This window comes from Sphaerodactylus townsendi, linkage group LG06, assembly GCF_021028975.2.
Source record: "Sphaerodactylus townsendi isolate TG3544 linkage group LG06, MPM_Stown_v2.3, whole genome shotgun sequence".
Lineage (NCBI taxonomy): Eukaryota > Metazoa > Chordata > Lepidosauria > Squamata > Sphaerodactylidae > Sphaerodactylus > Sphaerodactylus townsendi.
This window is the reverse complement of record NC_059430.1, coordinates 37,944,203-37,959,472: the sequence shown is the minus strand read 5'-3', so window position 1 is coordinate 37,959,472 and position 15,270 is coordinate 37,944,203. Positions and strand designations below refer to the sequence as shown.

The 15,270-nt window shown below is 45.7% G+C and overlaps 1 protein-coding gene across 4 annotated transcripts in view; it reads left to right on the top strand.

The window, feature by feature from the left end:
* The window catches only part of CARD10 (caspase recruitment domain family member 10), a 47,671-nt gene extending 40,424 nt beyond the window's left edge, over window positions 1–7,247 (top strand). For all 4 annotated transcript variants that reach the window (XM_048500867.1, XM_048500868.1, XM_048500869.1 and 1 more), the window contains exons 21-22: window positions 559–674; window positions 3,622–7,247. In XM_048500867.1, coding sequence (XP_048356824.1) covers window positions 559–674; window positions 3,622–3,829 — 324 coding nt within the window. In that variant the 3' untranslated portion in view covers window positions 3,830–7,247. The remainder of the gene's footprint in view (window positions 1–558; window positions 675–3,621) is intronic.
* Window positions 7,248–15,270: the final 8,023 nt, after the last annotated feature.

Below are 15,270 nucleotides of genomic sequence, written 5' to 3'. Positions count from 1 at the left end.
AGTGCAGCACAAATGCCAGAGCCTTTCTCTGTTTCCCCCGTCAAGTGTTATTCAGAGGGACGCTGCTTCTTAACAGAGAGGTTCCATTTAGCCATCATGGTGAATAGCTGTATCTGTGGCTGTGGTCCATGCATTTGCAGAGACCCAATTAACTCCTTTGGTTGCAACTGTGGAACAGCACATTCTGTGCAGTGTCTATACAACCTACCACCGCGCTCCCTTCATCTTCCCACAAAGAAAGAATTTTCCCAGAGCAAAAGCAGAGTGAGTAATGCGGGTCTTTGCAGTGAAGTTACCATTGCCCACCTGAAAGACAGAGTATCCTGGCAGATCTCCATCGCCTGGATATATTGGACTCCCACTCTGTTATATAACAGATGATCCTGCCCTTCAATTCTGTTTTCATCTGAAGGTTGGTAGTAAATCCCATCTTTTAATGGAATTACTATTGGAAAAGCAGTGATATTTCACAGTATGGTGTTTGATTTAATGTAACTTGTCAGGGGCAGGTTATTTCTTTTCCATTTAAATCAGTAAATCTGTTGGATTTCCTTGCAGAATAAACATTGCCTGCTCGAGCTGGAAGTCCAGGTGGTGACGGATCTAATTAAAAGTGAAATATATCCCATTGTTATCCATGTCGAGGTCACCAGGAAGAATATCAGGGGAGTCAGGTACGAAAAGCCCCCCCTCGGGATCAACAGAAGCTGTTATATGGATGGGGGAAGCTAATCGCCTTGAGAGAGTAAGGCAGGAACAGTGGTTGAAAGGAGAGGTTTTGCCTTTACAGGGTAATGTGTGTTTACTTTCAGGGTTTGGGTATGAGGCACTGCTTCGCTTTAAAAACCAAGGGTGTCATAATGTAAATGGGAACCAGCAAAATCCAAGTAATTACTTCATTGCATCTGTAGTCAACCTTCCTTCCAAAAGGGAACCCAGGGACTGCCCAAAAGACAGACATGTGGGTGATAGATCAAATCAAGCCTGAATTTTCCCTGGGAGATAAAAAGACTAAACTGAGGCTATAATTCTTTGGTCACATCCCTAGAAGGCAAGATTGCCAGAAAAGACAATAATGCTAGCAAAAGTTGAAGGCAGCAGGAAAAGTAGAAGGCCCAATGCAAGATGGATTGACTCAATAAAGGAAGCCACGGCTTTCAGTCTGCAAGACTTAAGCAAGGTTGTTATTGGTCAGATGTTTTGGACTTCATTAATTCATAGGATCGGCATAAGATGGAAGTAACTTGATGGCACTTGACACACATACACACAAGGCAGCTTACAAATTGACCTACTTGCCAGGCATTGAGTAAACACAGTCAGACATGTTTAGATTTAGCAGTGTGTTGTAGACATTCCAATTCAGCCCTGGGATTCCGTCTCCCCCTCCCCCAATAGAATTGGGCTATCTTTAATTGTCTTATAGATGCCTCCTTTCCATAAACTTGTATATCTAGATTGTAAGCGTGGAGAAACTGCTGTGAATTGGGCATTTCTTGGATGCAAGCCACTAGCCTTCAGGAGCCATTTCTGCGATTGCGGAGGCTGGGAAAAGAAACACTAAGACAGTGCAGTGAGTCTAACCTGATTGAACCACTCAGATGACTGGGCTGGCATCCAGTAAAATCACAGAAGATTCCACCATCATGTAGAAGGACTAGAAAGTATATTTTAAAACATATCTAAAGATGACTAAGTTGGAGATGTGTTGGTCCTTAGGGACTGGAGTTCTGGTTCTACATGTTCCAGATACCCTTAGGGATTATGCTTTGCTTTTGATTTTTTGCTACACGCCAGCATATTTCCAACTATACAGCAGCCGTTATGGTGCAGGGGTTAGAGTGTTAGACTAGGGCCCCTTCCACACATGCAGTCCACTTTCACAATTGTTTGCAAGTGGATTTTGCTATTCCGCACAGTAAAATCCATTTGCAAAGTGCATTGAAAGTGGATTGAAAGTGCATTACTCTGCATGTGTGGAAGGGAGCTAGGAATTGCAAGACTGAGGCTCATTCCGCACATGCAGAATAATGCACTTTCAAACTGCTTTCAGTGCTCTTTGGCCCCTTCTGCACACGCAAAATAATGCGTTTTCAAACCACTTTCACAACTGTTTGCAAGTGGATTTTGCCATTCCGCATAGCTTCAAAGAGCATTGAAAGCAGTCTGAAAGTGCATTATTCTGCATGTGCGGAATGAGCCTTTAAAGCTGTGTGGAATAGCAAAATCCACTTGCAAACAGTTGTGAAAGTGGTTTGAAAACGCATTATTTTGCGTGTGTGGAGGGGGCCTGAGTCCAAATCCTCATATCTGCCATTGAAGCTTGCAGGGTGACCTTGGACCAGTCACATTCACTCACCCTCATGCACCTCTTGGGTTTATTTTGAGGGCAATATGGAAGAGTGGGGAATGATGTAAGTCACTTTTTAGTTGCCATTGGGATAAAGGTATGGTATAAATGAATTAAATTAATTAATGGCATTTCTGTTTGTGGGAGCTACGGTTTCCACAATTACTGTCCACACTGCAAATCCTCATGTTGCTCCCTATGCCGTTTCTGAGGGTCCACTATCCCTCTAGAACATAATTTTTGGGGGTTAAGTAGCTGCAACAGGAGGAGATAATGGAAAATCCCACTCAGCAGAGTCCAAGGGCTGTTAAATGCATTCCACTTTCTAGGTAAGAAGATGCTTGATTCAAGGTAGAAGGGATTCTTTCTTGGATTAGAGTTGTGGTTTTCAAACCCAGGGCTCCTCAGTAAGATCAGTAATGGCAGGGCGGAAAGGTTTCCTGATTAGCAGGTACTTTCTTCCCCTGTGAATCTGTTGAGGCTCTTTCCTCCTCTTGAGGTCTTTTCCTGCCAGAAACAGTGCTGGGGGCAGGGTTATATCAGTGTTTTTTGCTGCTGCACATGGGACATTCTGTGCATGTGGAGCAGCAGAAATAGTGGGAAACCCCAGCGCTGTTTCTGCACAGTGAAACCACATGGTGGAATGGCAGGCTCACTTCCTCCCCCTTCAACAGCATCCCAGGTCTGTTTGCTTTATAAAAGCCATTCCTTGCCACTGCTGTGCAACTTACCCCTCAGTGGTGTGTTAGATGTTTTTTCAGGAATAGTCCTGTATTTCATTCTGCACAAACAAACTGTATAGCTCTAGAATTACCTGCGGTGTTCAGGGATTCCACGGTCGATATACAGGGATTCCTTTGTAGGTAGAAATGATGTAGAAAGAGATGGTGTAGAAAGCATTTGAAAACCACTGTATTAGGGAGGTGTATGCCACAGACCCCCGGGCTTTGTTCAGAGGTCAACTGGCTTTTACAGTGTCCGCCCTCAGCTGTTAAGCATTTAAGACTTCCACTGAAACCTTGAACTAATTTTTTTTTCTTCTGGCAACATGGGTGTAATGCTGCAATTTGTTACGTTCCACTAATGCAGTGGTTGGTTCATGCTCTATATTGAGCGCCTATTTGGCAGCTCCTCCGTTCTCGGGACCAGACCATTAGACTTCAACATTCTTAAACTAACATGCTTGACTTAGCCCATCTCTGCCTATCCATTATTCATAGGATCTAGAAGAATATATTTGTGGTGCCTTTTCCTTCTGTGCTTATCTCCAGGAACTTGCTCGGGAAGTCAGGGCTGCGTGATTCCGAGGTTCTGAAGCAATGCCGGAGAGCCGAGCAGACCCTCCACGCCTTACCTTGTTCATGGGCCTGGGTGGATCCTCAGTCCTGGAGCAGTGCAGGGGAGCTGGTGAAGGTGGTGAAGGCCCACATCTTCCAGGAACAGACCAGGATTGTTTGGACTGAGGACTATGAAATGTGACCAGCGCTACTGCAGAGAAACTGGTGTTCTCTCTGAGACCTCCTCAACCAGAAGAATTGTACACTGCCTCTGCAGGACAGGGGTTTGGACTCTGTGGCCCACTGGGGTTCTTCCTTGCCTGTGATTTATTCCACACATCCTGTGCTCTCAGTTTGTGGGAAGTGGTCTGGTTGCTCCTTCCCTTGACCTGAACAATGGGAGATCCCTGTGAAAATCAGTCCTCTGTGTTGTCGTCTTCTTGTCTTTCTGAACCAATTGATTAATTTCTCAGCCTCCATCCTGCGCTCCTATGGCTACCTTCCTCCCGCACATTCTCCCTAGCCTACCTACATTCATATCTCAGTGGCAGAGGGGATAAATGTATTTGCCCGCATGCACACATGTGGACACGCACAGTCCCTTCATCTGCAGGGACTTTAAGTGGTCTTGTGAGACGTCCTTGTCCCAAGCTTTATTGTGTGTAAATTATTAATGAATGGTTTTTTTTAAATGGAAGACCTTCATATAAAAGAGAATTAAATTGCATTCATAATGGGAAAGAAATGACAGGCTGCTGCTTCCAGCATTTGGAGGGGTAATTGGAGAGCATCTTTCAGTCCTGTCTCCTGCCTATCTTTATGCCTTTCTGGTGCCCCTTTCTAGCAAAAGCATAAGTCCATCTAAGTGTAACCCATGTTGGGAACCATTGTTAATATGTGGTTAGCATTCTTCCCTAGGCAGATCTGGATGTTCTTGCTGCACTACCTGGCCGTGAAACAGCTACCTGAAAGCCAGCTTTCAGGTTGTCCACCCAATAGAGAGATTTCATGCAGCCTTTACACATGAAGAAGTTCAGTCCTTTAATCTCTGTCTTGCCTCTTCCTCTTGGACCTCAGAAAGCAGATGAAGTGAGAATCGGAGCTTGGCAGCAGAAACCAGATGTCTTGTGGCACAGCTGGAGCTTGGGCACAGCTGGAGTTTTGACTCACCTTCTGCAGAGCCCTCTGTCACTGGCATAAGCTTCAGAAGCAGTCAACTCATGAAGTTCCACCTTCTGTGGATTACAAGGGCCTGATGGGATGCTGAATAGTTTGGCAAAGAAAACTATCACAGGCTTGAGAGCCATGGGTCGTTAACTGATATTAATTTCATTTCACAAAAGTGGAATATGCAAATAGAAATTGGAATGCATTCTCCCTTTGGCATCCAAGCCTTCCTGCCAACTGTGGTGATAGAAAGCCAAGGGGATATTGACCCTAAAATGAGCCAGTATCTGAAAACCTCTTTGAACCGAAGTCTTAGGCCAAGCCTCCATGGTGTGTAAATTAAGAGGATAACAAGTTTGATTTTTTCTGCTGCTCTCACTTAGAAATGTTTTGGTGGTTTTTGATGTGGTCCAAGCCTCAGGGACTGCAGGGTGTGATTTGGATCAAATGAACAGGAGCCAGAGACTTTGCTCCCATCCTCTTGGCGCTCTCTTCAGTCCAGAGATGTGCCAGAAATTTCTAGTTAGGGGCCTTCTCAGGTATGGAGAACTGACCAAATAAACTAAACCCTCAAAATGGTCTGCTAATCATGGAAGAATGAGAGCCAGCCAGATGTAGCAGTTCAGGTATCAGACTAGGGTCTGGGAAACCCAGGTGCGAATTCCCATTCTGCCTTGGAAACTTGCTGGAGGACCTTGTGCTAGTCACACACTCTCAGCCTATCTTGATGCAGAACCTTTCAGGAATACCAGGGTCATGACATGGAGGGAGGCAATGGTAAATAATCTCTGAATGTCTCTTGAAACCCCTACAGGATTGTCATAAATCAGTTGTGATTTGACGGCAACAAAAATAAGGGATACCTAGGAAACATGTAGAACTGAGAGTACTTGTGGGTCAGTTGAAAGTAAGGGGGCAGGGGAGAAATTAGACTGCTCAAGTCCTTGAGGGTTCATAGAATCCTGGAGGGGATCAGTTATGGTGTAGGAAGAGGGGAACCTTCCCAACTTCTTCCTGTGATTCTTTATTTTCTCTCTCCCCCCCTGCCCCCAGTAGTAGAGTGGCTAGCTCTCATTGTCATCATGAAAACAGCAGACAGATCACCCACAGTTTAGACAGGGGGCCTCACTGGAAATACTGAAAAATGCTGTTTTATAAATTTTGAAATAATCACCCTTTTCAAAAGAATCTGTAAGGTGGTGATGACTCAAATATGCTCCAGGAGACATGGAATATTGAGAGTTATAGAATTCCCTTCTCTCTCCGGGTAGCAAATTCTGGCTCTTTAAAGTTTCCAGAATGCTAGAAGGGCCGATTGTGTGAGTGGATGACATTTCCGAACTATCCCACACCCTGCAATTCCTGGTGTAGCCTTAGTGTATCGTTTTCTACCAACATTCCTCAAAAGATATCATGGAAAAAGTCATGACATTAAAATATTATCTGATGCTGAAGGCTTGTGTGAGAAAGAATATTTCTGCTGAGTTTCTGCAAACATGCAGGGACTTCCCCCATATTTCTTGGACAGGAAGCCAGCTTGGGCTTTTGAGAAAATCGTGGCTTTGCACTTTTAGCAAAGTTTAAACATATAGGTTTTCAAATAGAAAGTGATTTAAAAAACAACAACTCTCTGGTTCCTTTTCTCCAGGGGCCATAGGGTCCCTGCACAAGTCACAAAAGGATTCCATTATGAATACTATGCTGCGGCCCTCAGAAATGGCCCTTTCTTCGAATAGCTCTGTCACTCCAAATGTAGATGTCCCTGCAGGCTCTTCAACTCCACACCTCTTGTTTATTCCTTGTTTATTCCTCCCCTCTCCCTCCCCAGCAGCCTATGTGGGAAACAAGCCCTGTTTGGAACTCTTTGATGGGACGGGAGAAGAGTGATGAGACAGCTGGAAGAACTTGGGTGGGAGAATTCAGCCCCTGGGGACGAGCCAGAACAGTTCTCTGGGTTTTGATCTGGGCAACCTTCCCATGAACATACAAGCATCTCAGGAGCATGACTTGCCAGTCTGGACTGGAGAGGGTGAAAGAGAGGGTGGGCTTGTGGCCACGCTGGAACTTTGGATTCAAATGAGAAAATAAATCTTTTCAGGCTTCCTAGAAGGGCTCAGTCCTTCAAACTTCGAAACTGTGCTTGCATTCCCTTTGGGCTCATTTGCACGTATCTCTGCTTTCGTACTGATGCATCAGGGTTGTATGTCGATTGTTCTTATGATTTTATTGTGAGCTGCCTCAAGCAGGTCTCTTGGAGAGGTGGTGTAAACACATTTTCTAAAGAAATATTAAATAATACAGTTGCTGATCCTTGGCACTGAGTTCTAGGGGTCTGTTGTAAGAACTTGTCCTGCTGTAAAGGGTTGGCCTGATAGGAATCTTGATTGAAATCCATTTTACAGCTGGAGTCAGTGGATGTCTGAGCATCACTGAGTAATACATTGTAAGAAGGCTCTGTTTGTGCTTGTGTGTGTGTGTTGGAGAGGGGAGGGGGATTTCAGTACAAGGAACGTGGAGATCTTGATCTGGTTGGCTACTGTTTTCACCAAAGTCTGTTTCAATATCTATTCTGGTTGTCCAAAATATTTTTCATGGGCCACAGTGGCTGCTTCTGCTTTCCTCTTTGCCCAGTTCTTGTTGTCAACTGTGGAAATGGAGGGGGGGGGGGAATCGTGGGTAAAATATTAATCCTCTGGGCCCTTCCATCTGCTGGGGGCAAGGACAGTCATGGACTTGGCAGGAAAAATGCTATTTACATCCGTAAGCACCTATTACTGGCAGTAAATACCTTGTGTAAGCCTTGTAAAGGACAATTTAAAGTACTTGCCCTCAGGGTGCATGCATAGAAAGGAGAAGGGAGTGTAAAGGCTGGATAGAGCTTCTGGATGAGGATTTTCATGCCTCCCCACCAGCCATATCCTTGTTAGGGAATAGAGTCGCTAATGTTGTATATGTTTAAGAATTCTGGCACTTGTTTGTAAAGTGGCTAAAGGGATTCCAGTGTTAGACTAGGATCTGGGAGACCCAGGTTTGAATCCTCCCTCTGTAAGGAACATGGGTCAGTCAGCCTCTGCCTGACCAACCTCATAGGGTTGTATAACAGAAGAGGGGTGAATAACGTTGAAGTAGGAGAATTCATGGCTACACCCTCTTTTCATTCTTGGAGTAAGGGTGGGATAACAATGTAATAGATTTGTACAGGGTACTTCTTCCCTCACCTGGGCAGAGGTTATATGCTTGGTCTAGCATCTGATGTCCTTCCAAGAGGCAGCCCCTGCATGAAATGCTGGCTAAGAGGCAGTTGAGGACCAGGTAGCAGGAATCTGCTTGACTAGGAAAGGGGCCTGAATTCAGCTCTGGGCTCTTTGGTTTGTCAATATAGCAGTTTCTGGGAGGCTATTGGCTAACATCTGTTTCTTGACAAATTTATTCTATGGGATGGGACCACTGCTCACCTCTCTGGGTGGGTGTCTTATAAGAAGAATAACAGTTTGGATTTATACCCCACCTTTCTGTCCTGTAAGACTCAAGGTGGTTTACAAACTCCTTTCCTTTCCTCTCCCCACAACAGACACCTTGTGAGGTAGGTGGGGCTGAGAGAGTTCTGAGAGAACTGTGACTAGCCCAAGGTCACACAGCAGGAATGTAAAGGAGCAGATATTCAGGTGACAGTCCTGCTCACATTCCCATTTCATAGCACATGTATGTATACTACAAATCCAGTCTCAATCTTGGAATACAGGTTGTCCCATAAAGCTCATGCCAAACCACTTCAAAGGGGAGGAGTCTCAGATGCAGCTCGAGCCTTCCTGTCCTTCCGATCTCAGAGTAGAAAGGCACAATCTCAAAACAGCAACCCACACTTCCATTCTGAGTGCATAAAATGTTTTCTGCTACCTGGAAGAGGAAGAAGAAGAGTTTGAATTTATATCCCCCCTTTCTCTCCTGTAGGAGACTCAAAGGGGCTTACAATCTCCTTGCCCTTCCCCCCTCATAACAAACACCCTGTGAGTTGGGTGGGGCTGAGAGAGCTCCGAGAAGCTGTGACTAGCCCAAGGTCACCCAGCTGGCATGTGTGGGAGTGTACAGGCTAATCTGAATTCCCCAGATAAGCCTCCACAGCTCAGGCGGCAGAGCGGAGAATCAAACCCGGTTCCTCCAGATTAGATACACGAGCTCTTAACCTTCTACGCCACTGCTGCTCCTGTATGTAAGCACGATGATATGTAAAACAATCAAGAAAATTGCTTTTCTTAAAATTGCATCCTCTTCTCTTTCCCAGCAGCTTGCTTCTCACAAGCATCAAGCACTGTGTCAGGGGCTCTTAGCCAAAAGGCAATGGGGCAGCTGGCCCCAGCCCCAGGCTAGGTGGCATCCTGACTGCCCAAGCTGGCATTGGGGAGTGGGGAGGAGAGACAAAAAAGCAGGGATCCTTCCAGCATTTCCACTCACATCTGCCACATCCTGGTCTTGGGCACCTGCCTGTGTGGGGCTTGAGCCGCCAGTGTCTGCTGACAGCTCCTGTTAGATTTATTTTCATATATGTAAAGCTGGTAATTTAGCAGAGTGCTCAAAGGCTATTGTGCACAGCAAAGCCCATCTGATCTTGGTGTGTTCTCAAGAACAAAATAACTCAGAGCCTTTGTATCTATTCAAACTAATATACTTCACTTATTATAGGAACTCTATTTCTGGGTTGGATAAATATAGTTTCCTTTACTCTTCCACGTTAAGATCAAAGTAGAATTGTAAATTCATCTGCCACATGCTGGATCACCTTTGTTTAAGAATGCTGCACTTGGACCCAAGTGGAGCATTCTGAAACAAAGGTGGTCCAGCATGTGGCAGATGAATTTACAATTCTACTTTGATCTTAACGTGGAAAAGAGTATAATCTAGTCTAACTAGGATGGAAGGAGATACAGGAGTTGCCTCCTGCCCTCATGGTTGTGTGATGGAGAAGTAGTGTAGAGAGAAGGCGTAAAAGGTGGAATGAAGGAGGAAGTGTTTCTCTAAGAATAGCAATCTACACATCAAAAGGACAGTGTCAGAGCAGTAGAGAAAGGATGCCCAGCGCTTTGACCCCTTTCACTCTCTGACTCTCTAGTCCCACGGTGGCGAACCTATGGCACTCCAGATGTTCATAGACTACAATTCCCATCAGCCCCTGCCAGCATAGCCAATTGGCCATGCTGGCAGGGGCTGATGGGAAGTGTAGTCCATGAACATCTGGAGTGCCATAGGTTCGCTACTACTGCTCTAGTCAATCCTGCCTGTGACATTTGAGGTTAAAAGGCTCCAGCCTGCCTCATAGGTGATGAGAGCCCCACCTTGGTTGGTCCGAGTGAAGTGTGGCAGTGATTCTGGGCCCTACTGGGATTTTCATGTGATAGCTGGGAGCAGGAGAACTCTGGTTTTCCAGCAGGCCCTTCCACTGCTGGGTGGAAGGAGAAAATAAATGGGGTGGATGCCAGCATCCAGGACAACAAGAAGTAGCCTCAATGTGTTGCTGATGTCACTCCATGGTGGCGAACCTATGGCACTCCAGATGTTCATGGACTACAATTCCCATCAGCCCCTGCCAGCATGGCCATGCTGGCAGGGGCTGATAGGAATTGTAGTCCATGAACATCTGGAGTGCCATAGGTTCACCGCCACTGCGCCATTAGTCAAAACTTTATGGTTAAACCGTTGAGTTTTAACAAATACTGGTGACGCACAATAATCATTTTCAACAGCAACCAGAAGTGCAAGGCCCCTCTTTGGGAGGTGAGTCTCCCTCTGGTTGTCAGCCTTGTGTTGGCAACCTAGGTTACTTCCCGGACTCTTGCTCAGGACCCTAATTAAGACTGCCTTTGCACTGTCAGGCTGGATTTTTTTGTTTCCGACATGTCATCCTTATTCTCTGGCAACATCTCACTAGGATACAATTCTAGTTGAACAGGCTGTACTGATGAGTTGCAATTCTTCTTTGCCATGATCCTACCAACGATTATGATCTCTATGAATTCCACAGTTATGCTTGGCTACAAAAGATGTGGGCATTCTTCTCAATGAAGGCTTGAGTCTGTCATTAAGAGTTTATTATCTGGGATTAAAATACAGCTTGTGTTGTCTTGAGGCGCAGAGCTGATGAGTTCTGTCTGGCCAGGGCTCCCAATTGGGATGCAGCAATGCTTTTGGCGAGGACAGACACACGCGTGCCTGGTGTTAGCCTCTGCTACAGATGCCCTTGGCTGTCCTTGAATGCTTTATCCTCAGTGCCTCAGTTGGCACAGCAGAAACAGCACTTAATTTTTATTAATTTATTTAAAAAATGTATATTCCTTCCCTTCTCTATCATCGCAGGTGGCTAAGAAATAGTAGTAGAAACCCCCAAAGCAGTCAAAACATCTCAACGCTGACTAGACCACACAACCAAGGGACACACTAAATCAGCCGTTAAAAGCTCAGCAAGAAAGGAAGTGCTACATGTCTCTCTTAAAAGCTTGCATGGGTGGACTCTGGCAGACTGGCACCCGAATAGGCTGCAAAGATCTTTGCTCCTTTCAGCTCAAAGGGATTCTAAGCAGCTATTCCCCCGGCAGGATTTTGAAGGTTGAGACTTATATACATTGAAAGACCAGCTGTTTCCATGTTAACTTGGACCCCATAAATACTTGACAATCAGCTTGTACTCCATGGTTACTTGACAGTGTTTTGAGATTGCGTTTAGAAATTAGATGGATGGAGCACACGGGTGGCCAACCTACGGAGCTCCAGATGTTCATGGATTACAATTCCCATCATCCCCTGCCAGCATGGCCAATTGGTCATGCTGGCAGGGGCTGATGGGAATTGTAGTCCATGAACATCTGGAGCTCCATAGGTTGGCCACCCTGAACTAGGGCCTTTTCTGTGATCTTGGACCCCGATATTAGAATACTCTCCCTCCCAAGACAACTGTAATATAGTCTTAGAATAAGTGGAGGTTGGAGCAAACAAACGTCAAGGATTCATGTTGAAAACAGAAGAGAGAGGTAGTGTAGGTAAACCCCTCCCCCCCAACCCTTTGAATTGTTCTCGGAAATGAATAAGTAACCTGTGCAGCAGACTAAGCTGAAGATGCTCCCTTTATCTTTCCACACTGCAATGAACTGAGTGGTAGCCTGCAGCATCAGGTGGCACTTCCGCACTATCTCCAAGGGCTGCCCTGCAGAGTGAGCCTCGCAGAAGCCTGCCAAGACAGGTGACAGCAGCAGGCAGGCTGGACTGATTACTGAGGCGGTGGGAAGGGTGAGTTCAGCTGATTTTTATGGCGGGGTGTAATGAACGTAATAATTCATGTAGCACCTAAACAACCAGGTGTTGTACGATCAATAACGAACCATAAAACAAATGGCCAGGCCCACAACTTACAGTCTGTAAATCAAGCAGAGGGCAGAAGTGCTCAATTAGAAGCAAAGTAACTTTGATAGCTATCTAGGGCAGACTGCTGGCCCAGAGCCAGCTCCAAAGCATCACCCAGCAGCAAGCATTGCTAGAGAAAAGGGACACCCAGCTATGTGCTCGGCATCCCATGACATTGTGGCACGGCTGAGGGAGTGTCGTTGAATCACAGTTTGGTTCCATGTAGTTCAGGCAGTCCCATTTCTCCAAGGGAGAACCCTCAGAGAACTGTCGCTGCTCACTTTCCTGCTCCTTTGTGGCTACAGAGCGTGCCCAAGGATCAGTTGCTAGCTTCATTAATTCAGTGTTGGGCTCGGGTGCTGTGAGCGAGAGGTCTTTGCAAGGCTGAAGCTTATCAGGCCAAGGGAGGGCTAATGTACCTATCTGGTTAGCATCCCCAGGCCCAGGGCATATTTGGCCCCAGTGTTCCCAATCAGTCAAGGCAAGAACATGCTGATGTTCAAAGGGAATCTAAAAATAAGAATAAAAAATGATAAATATCAGGGGAACGCTTGAAGAGACAAGAAGCTGCCTGGAGTTCTCAGTACTTTGGAAAGATCTGGGGCAGGTAGAAAGCTGTGGCTTCCAAAGAAGGTTCAGCCAAGGCTAGAATGGAAGGGCGCAAAAGGGTTCTTGCTGGGTTAATTGCAGACATGGGGGTGGGGAATAGGGGCAGAGCGGTGTGAATCTTGTGTTAAAGATACCTTCCATTCTGCACCAAGAAGTGCTTATTTCTGCAACCTATATATGTTAGGCAAATAGAGCAAATGTGCATAATGTCTGTTGTTTTGCATAATTTATGCTGCCACTTTTACTCTTTTGCATAATTTATCTCTCTCTCTCAGAACTAGTTATGTGGTGGGGGTAAGCAAATGGACAGGGTTCTGAAGCATCCTCTGCAACGGCTGGAGCTCTTATTCAGCCACCTCTCTGTCTTCTAAGATTTCATCAGCCAAGATTCAGGCTCATCAATATCTATTTCTGGCAATAAGGAACAGAAACTTGCTCTATAAAAGGAAAGGGTTTTTTTAACAATTTAAAGTACGCTCCTGATACCTCCTTGCATTTTGGAATTGTAGCGCACAGAGGCCCCCTCCACACACACACTATGGCCCTTTCTGCATGCCATGCTTACCAGTTTGCTCTGCAGTGGAGTCTCTCCGTGTTTCTTTTTTTACTTGCAAGGAGACCCCACTGATTGCTCTGAACTGAGCTGCCATTTTGCCTGTCCCTCCTTCTGGGTCATTCCCAGGATGGGTGATTGAATGCCGCTTTCTCACTCCCCAACTTTTTATTTTAGGGTGTGAGTGTTATTCTATCACTCTTGTGATAGAAAAATTGCACTTTCCCAGTTGCTGGAAACTGGGATTATTGGATCTGCAGCGTGGTGAGTTTGAGAGAGGGGAAATCTGTGAGCAATGGAATATATGACCCAAAGTCAATGTACACTCACTGCGCGGCAGACCACAAGTGTATAATAGGCCCCAGTAGAATCAGGTGTATAATCAAGCCTGGGCTTGGTGGCATGGGGGTACTCATGGTTAGCCAGTTGTTGACTGCTCAGCTCAGGCAGGAGGTGAGTTTCAGAGGAATGTAGCTCACGGTGAATTGAAATACCACCTTTTGACAGATTTGAAGTGTAAAGATTATTATTGAAGAAAGGGTTGTGAAAAAAGTGGAGCAAAATGTTTGCCCAGCTTACCAGCTATCCTATAGATAGATAAAGTTTCCTCACTCAGAAGTGAGGTAGTGGTTAGAATATCAGACTAGGATGTGAAAGACCCAGAGAGACTCCCTCCCTCCCAAAAAAACCCAACTCTCTGGCCAATTGCTTTGTCTCTTAGCCTAATCCACCTCACAGGGTCAATGTTGTAAGGATAAAGTGGAGAAGAGCAGCCATGTTGTAAGCTGCTTTGGGTTCATGGCTAATTCCGCACATGCAGAATAATGCTCTTTCAAACTGCCTTCAGTGCTCTTTGAAGCTGTGTGGAATAGCAAAATCCACTTGCAAACAGTTGTGAAAGTGGTTTGAAAACGCATTATTTTGTATGTGTGGAAGGGGCCCATGTTTGCAAGAACAGTGGAGGGACTAAATAAATTCTTGATGATGCTGTATAGCTCACGAGAAAAAATTGTTAACTGCTGATACATCCCCTTGTTGCTCAGAGGTACCCTGCCAAGTTGCAGCAATATAAGAATGAGGGACAGTGGAGTGGTGACCTCCATGCCTTCTCCTTTCCAGAAAGTGCTTTTTGGTTTGACATACTAGGAAGGGAGCAGTAAGCAGTCCTGTGGATGAGGTCAAACAAAATTCCTGGAGGCTGTGAGCTCTGACAGAGAAGCAACAAGTGATAATTCATGGAGCTGCTATGGACCAGATTTGATGGGTGGGCAAGAGTGCGCTGTTGGGTAGTATCGCAGCTGGGGAAGCCGAAAGGGAATTTCGAGCTGAAGAGAGAATCTCAAAATCTGGGTCAAAAAACAAAATTCATGTTTTTCCCTTCAGATGCTATTGGTGATATTCTACAAGGCTTACTCTTAATTAGGTCACTGCTCATCAAAGCATGCAAGAAGGGCGGGAGGGGGGGTTGCACATAAAGCTTAGAGCAGCACAGTCTACTTGGAGGAGGCACAGTGTTCCTTATGGGAAGGTCTGAAAGAACAGGGAGGAAGGGGCAGAGTGCTGGCTTCAGTTCTCAAAAGTGGGGGAGGAGATCAGCTTGCAGCCACCAGTCTGTGCGGGATGCTGATGTGAAAGAGGAACAGCATGCGTCTTCGTGTGCACGCTCGTGCTGATATCTTAGCATTTGTACTTTCTTGCCTTGCCGATCCTTGTCTTGTCTTTCAAAGGATAGCCCCTTATTGCAGAACATCGCTGCACTGGAAAACACAATCGGTAGAATGTTCCCATAGGGCTCTTTCAAAACACTCACAACTCCATCAAGTGCATCTCAGAGCACCTTCTTTTCGAAGCACCAAACTGGCCGCCTGCTGTGAAAGAATCTTGAGCCACGTCAGCTGCTTTGTTAGAGTTCTGCAATGGGCATA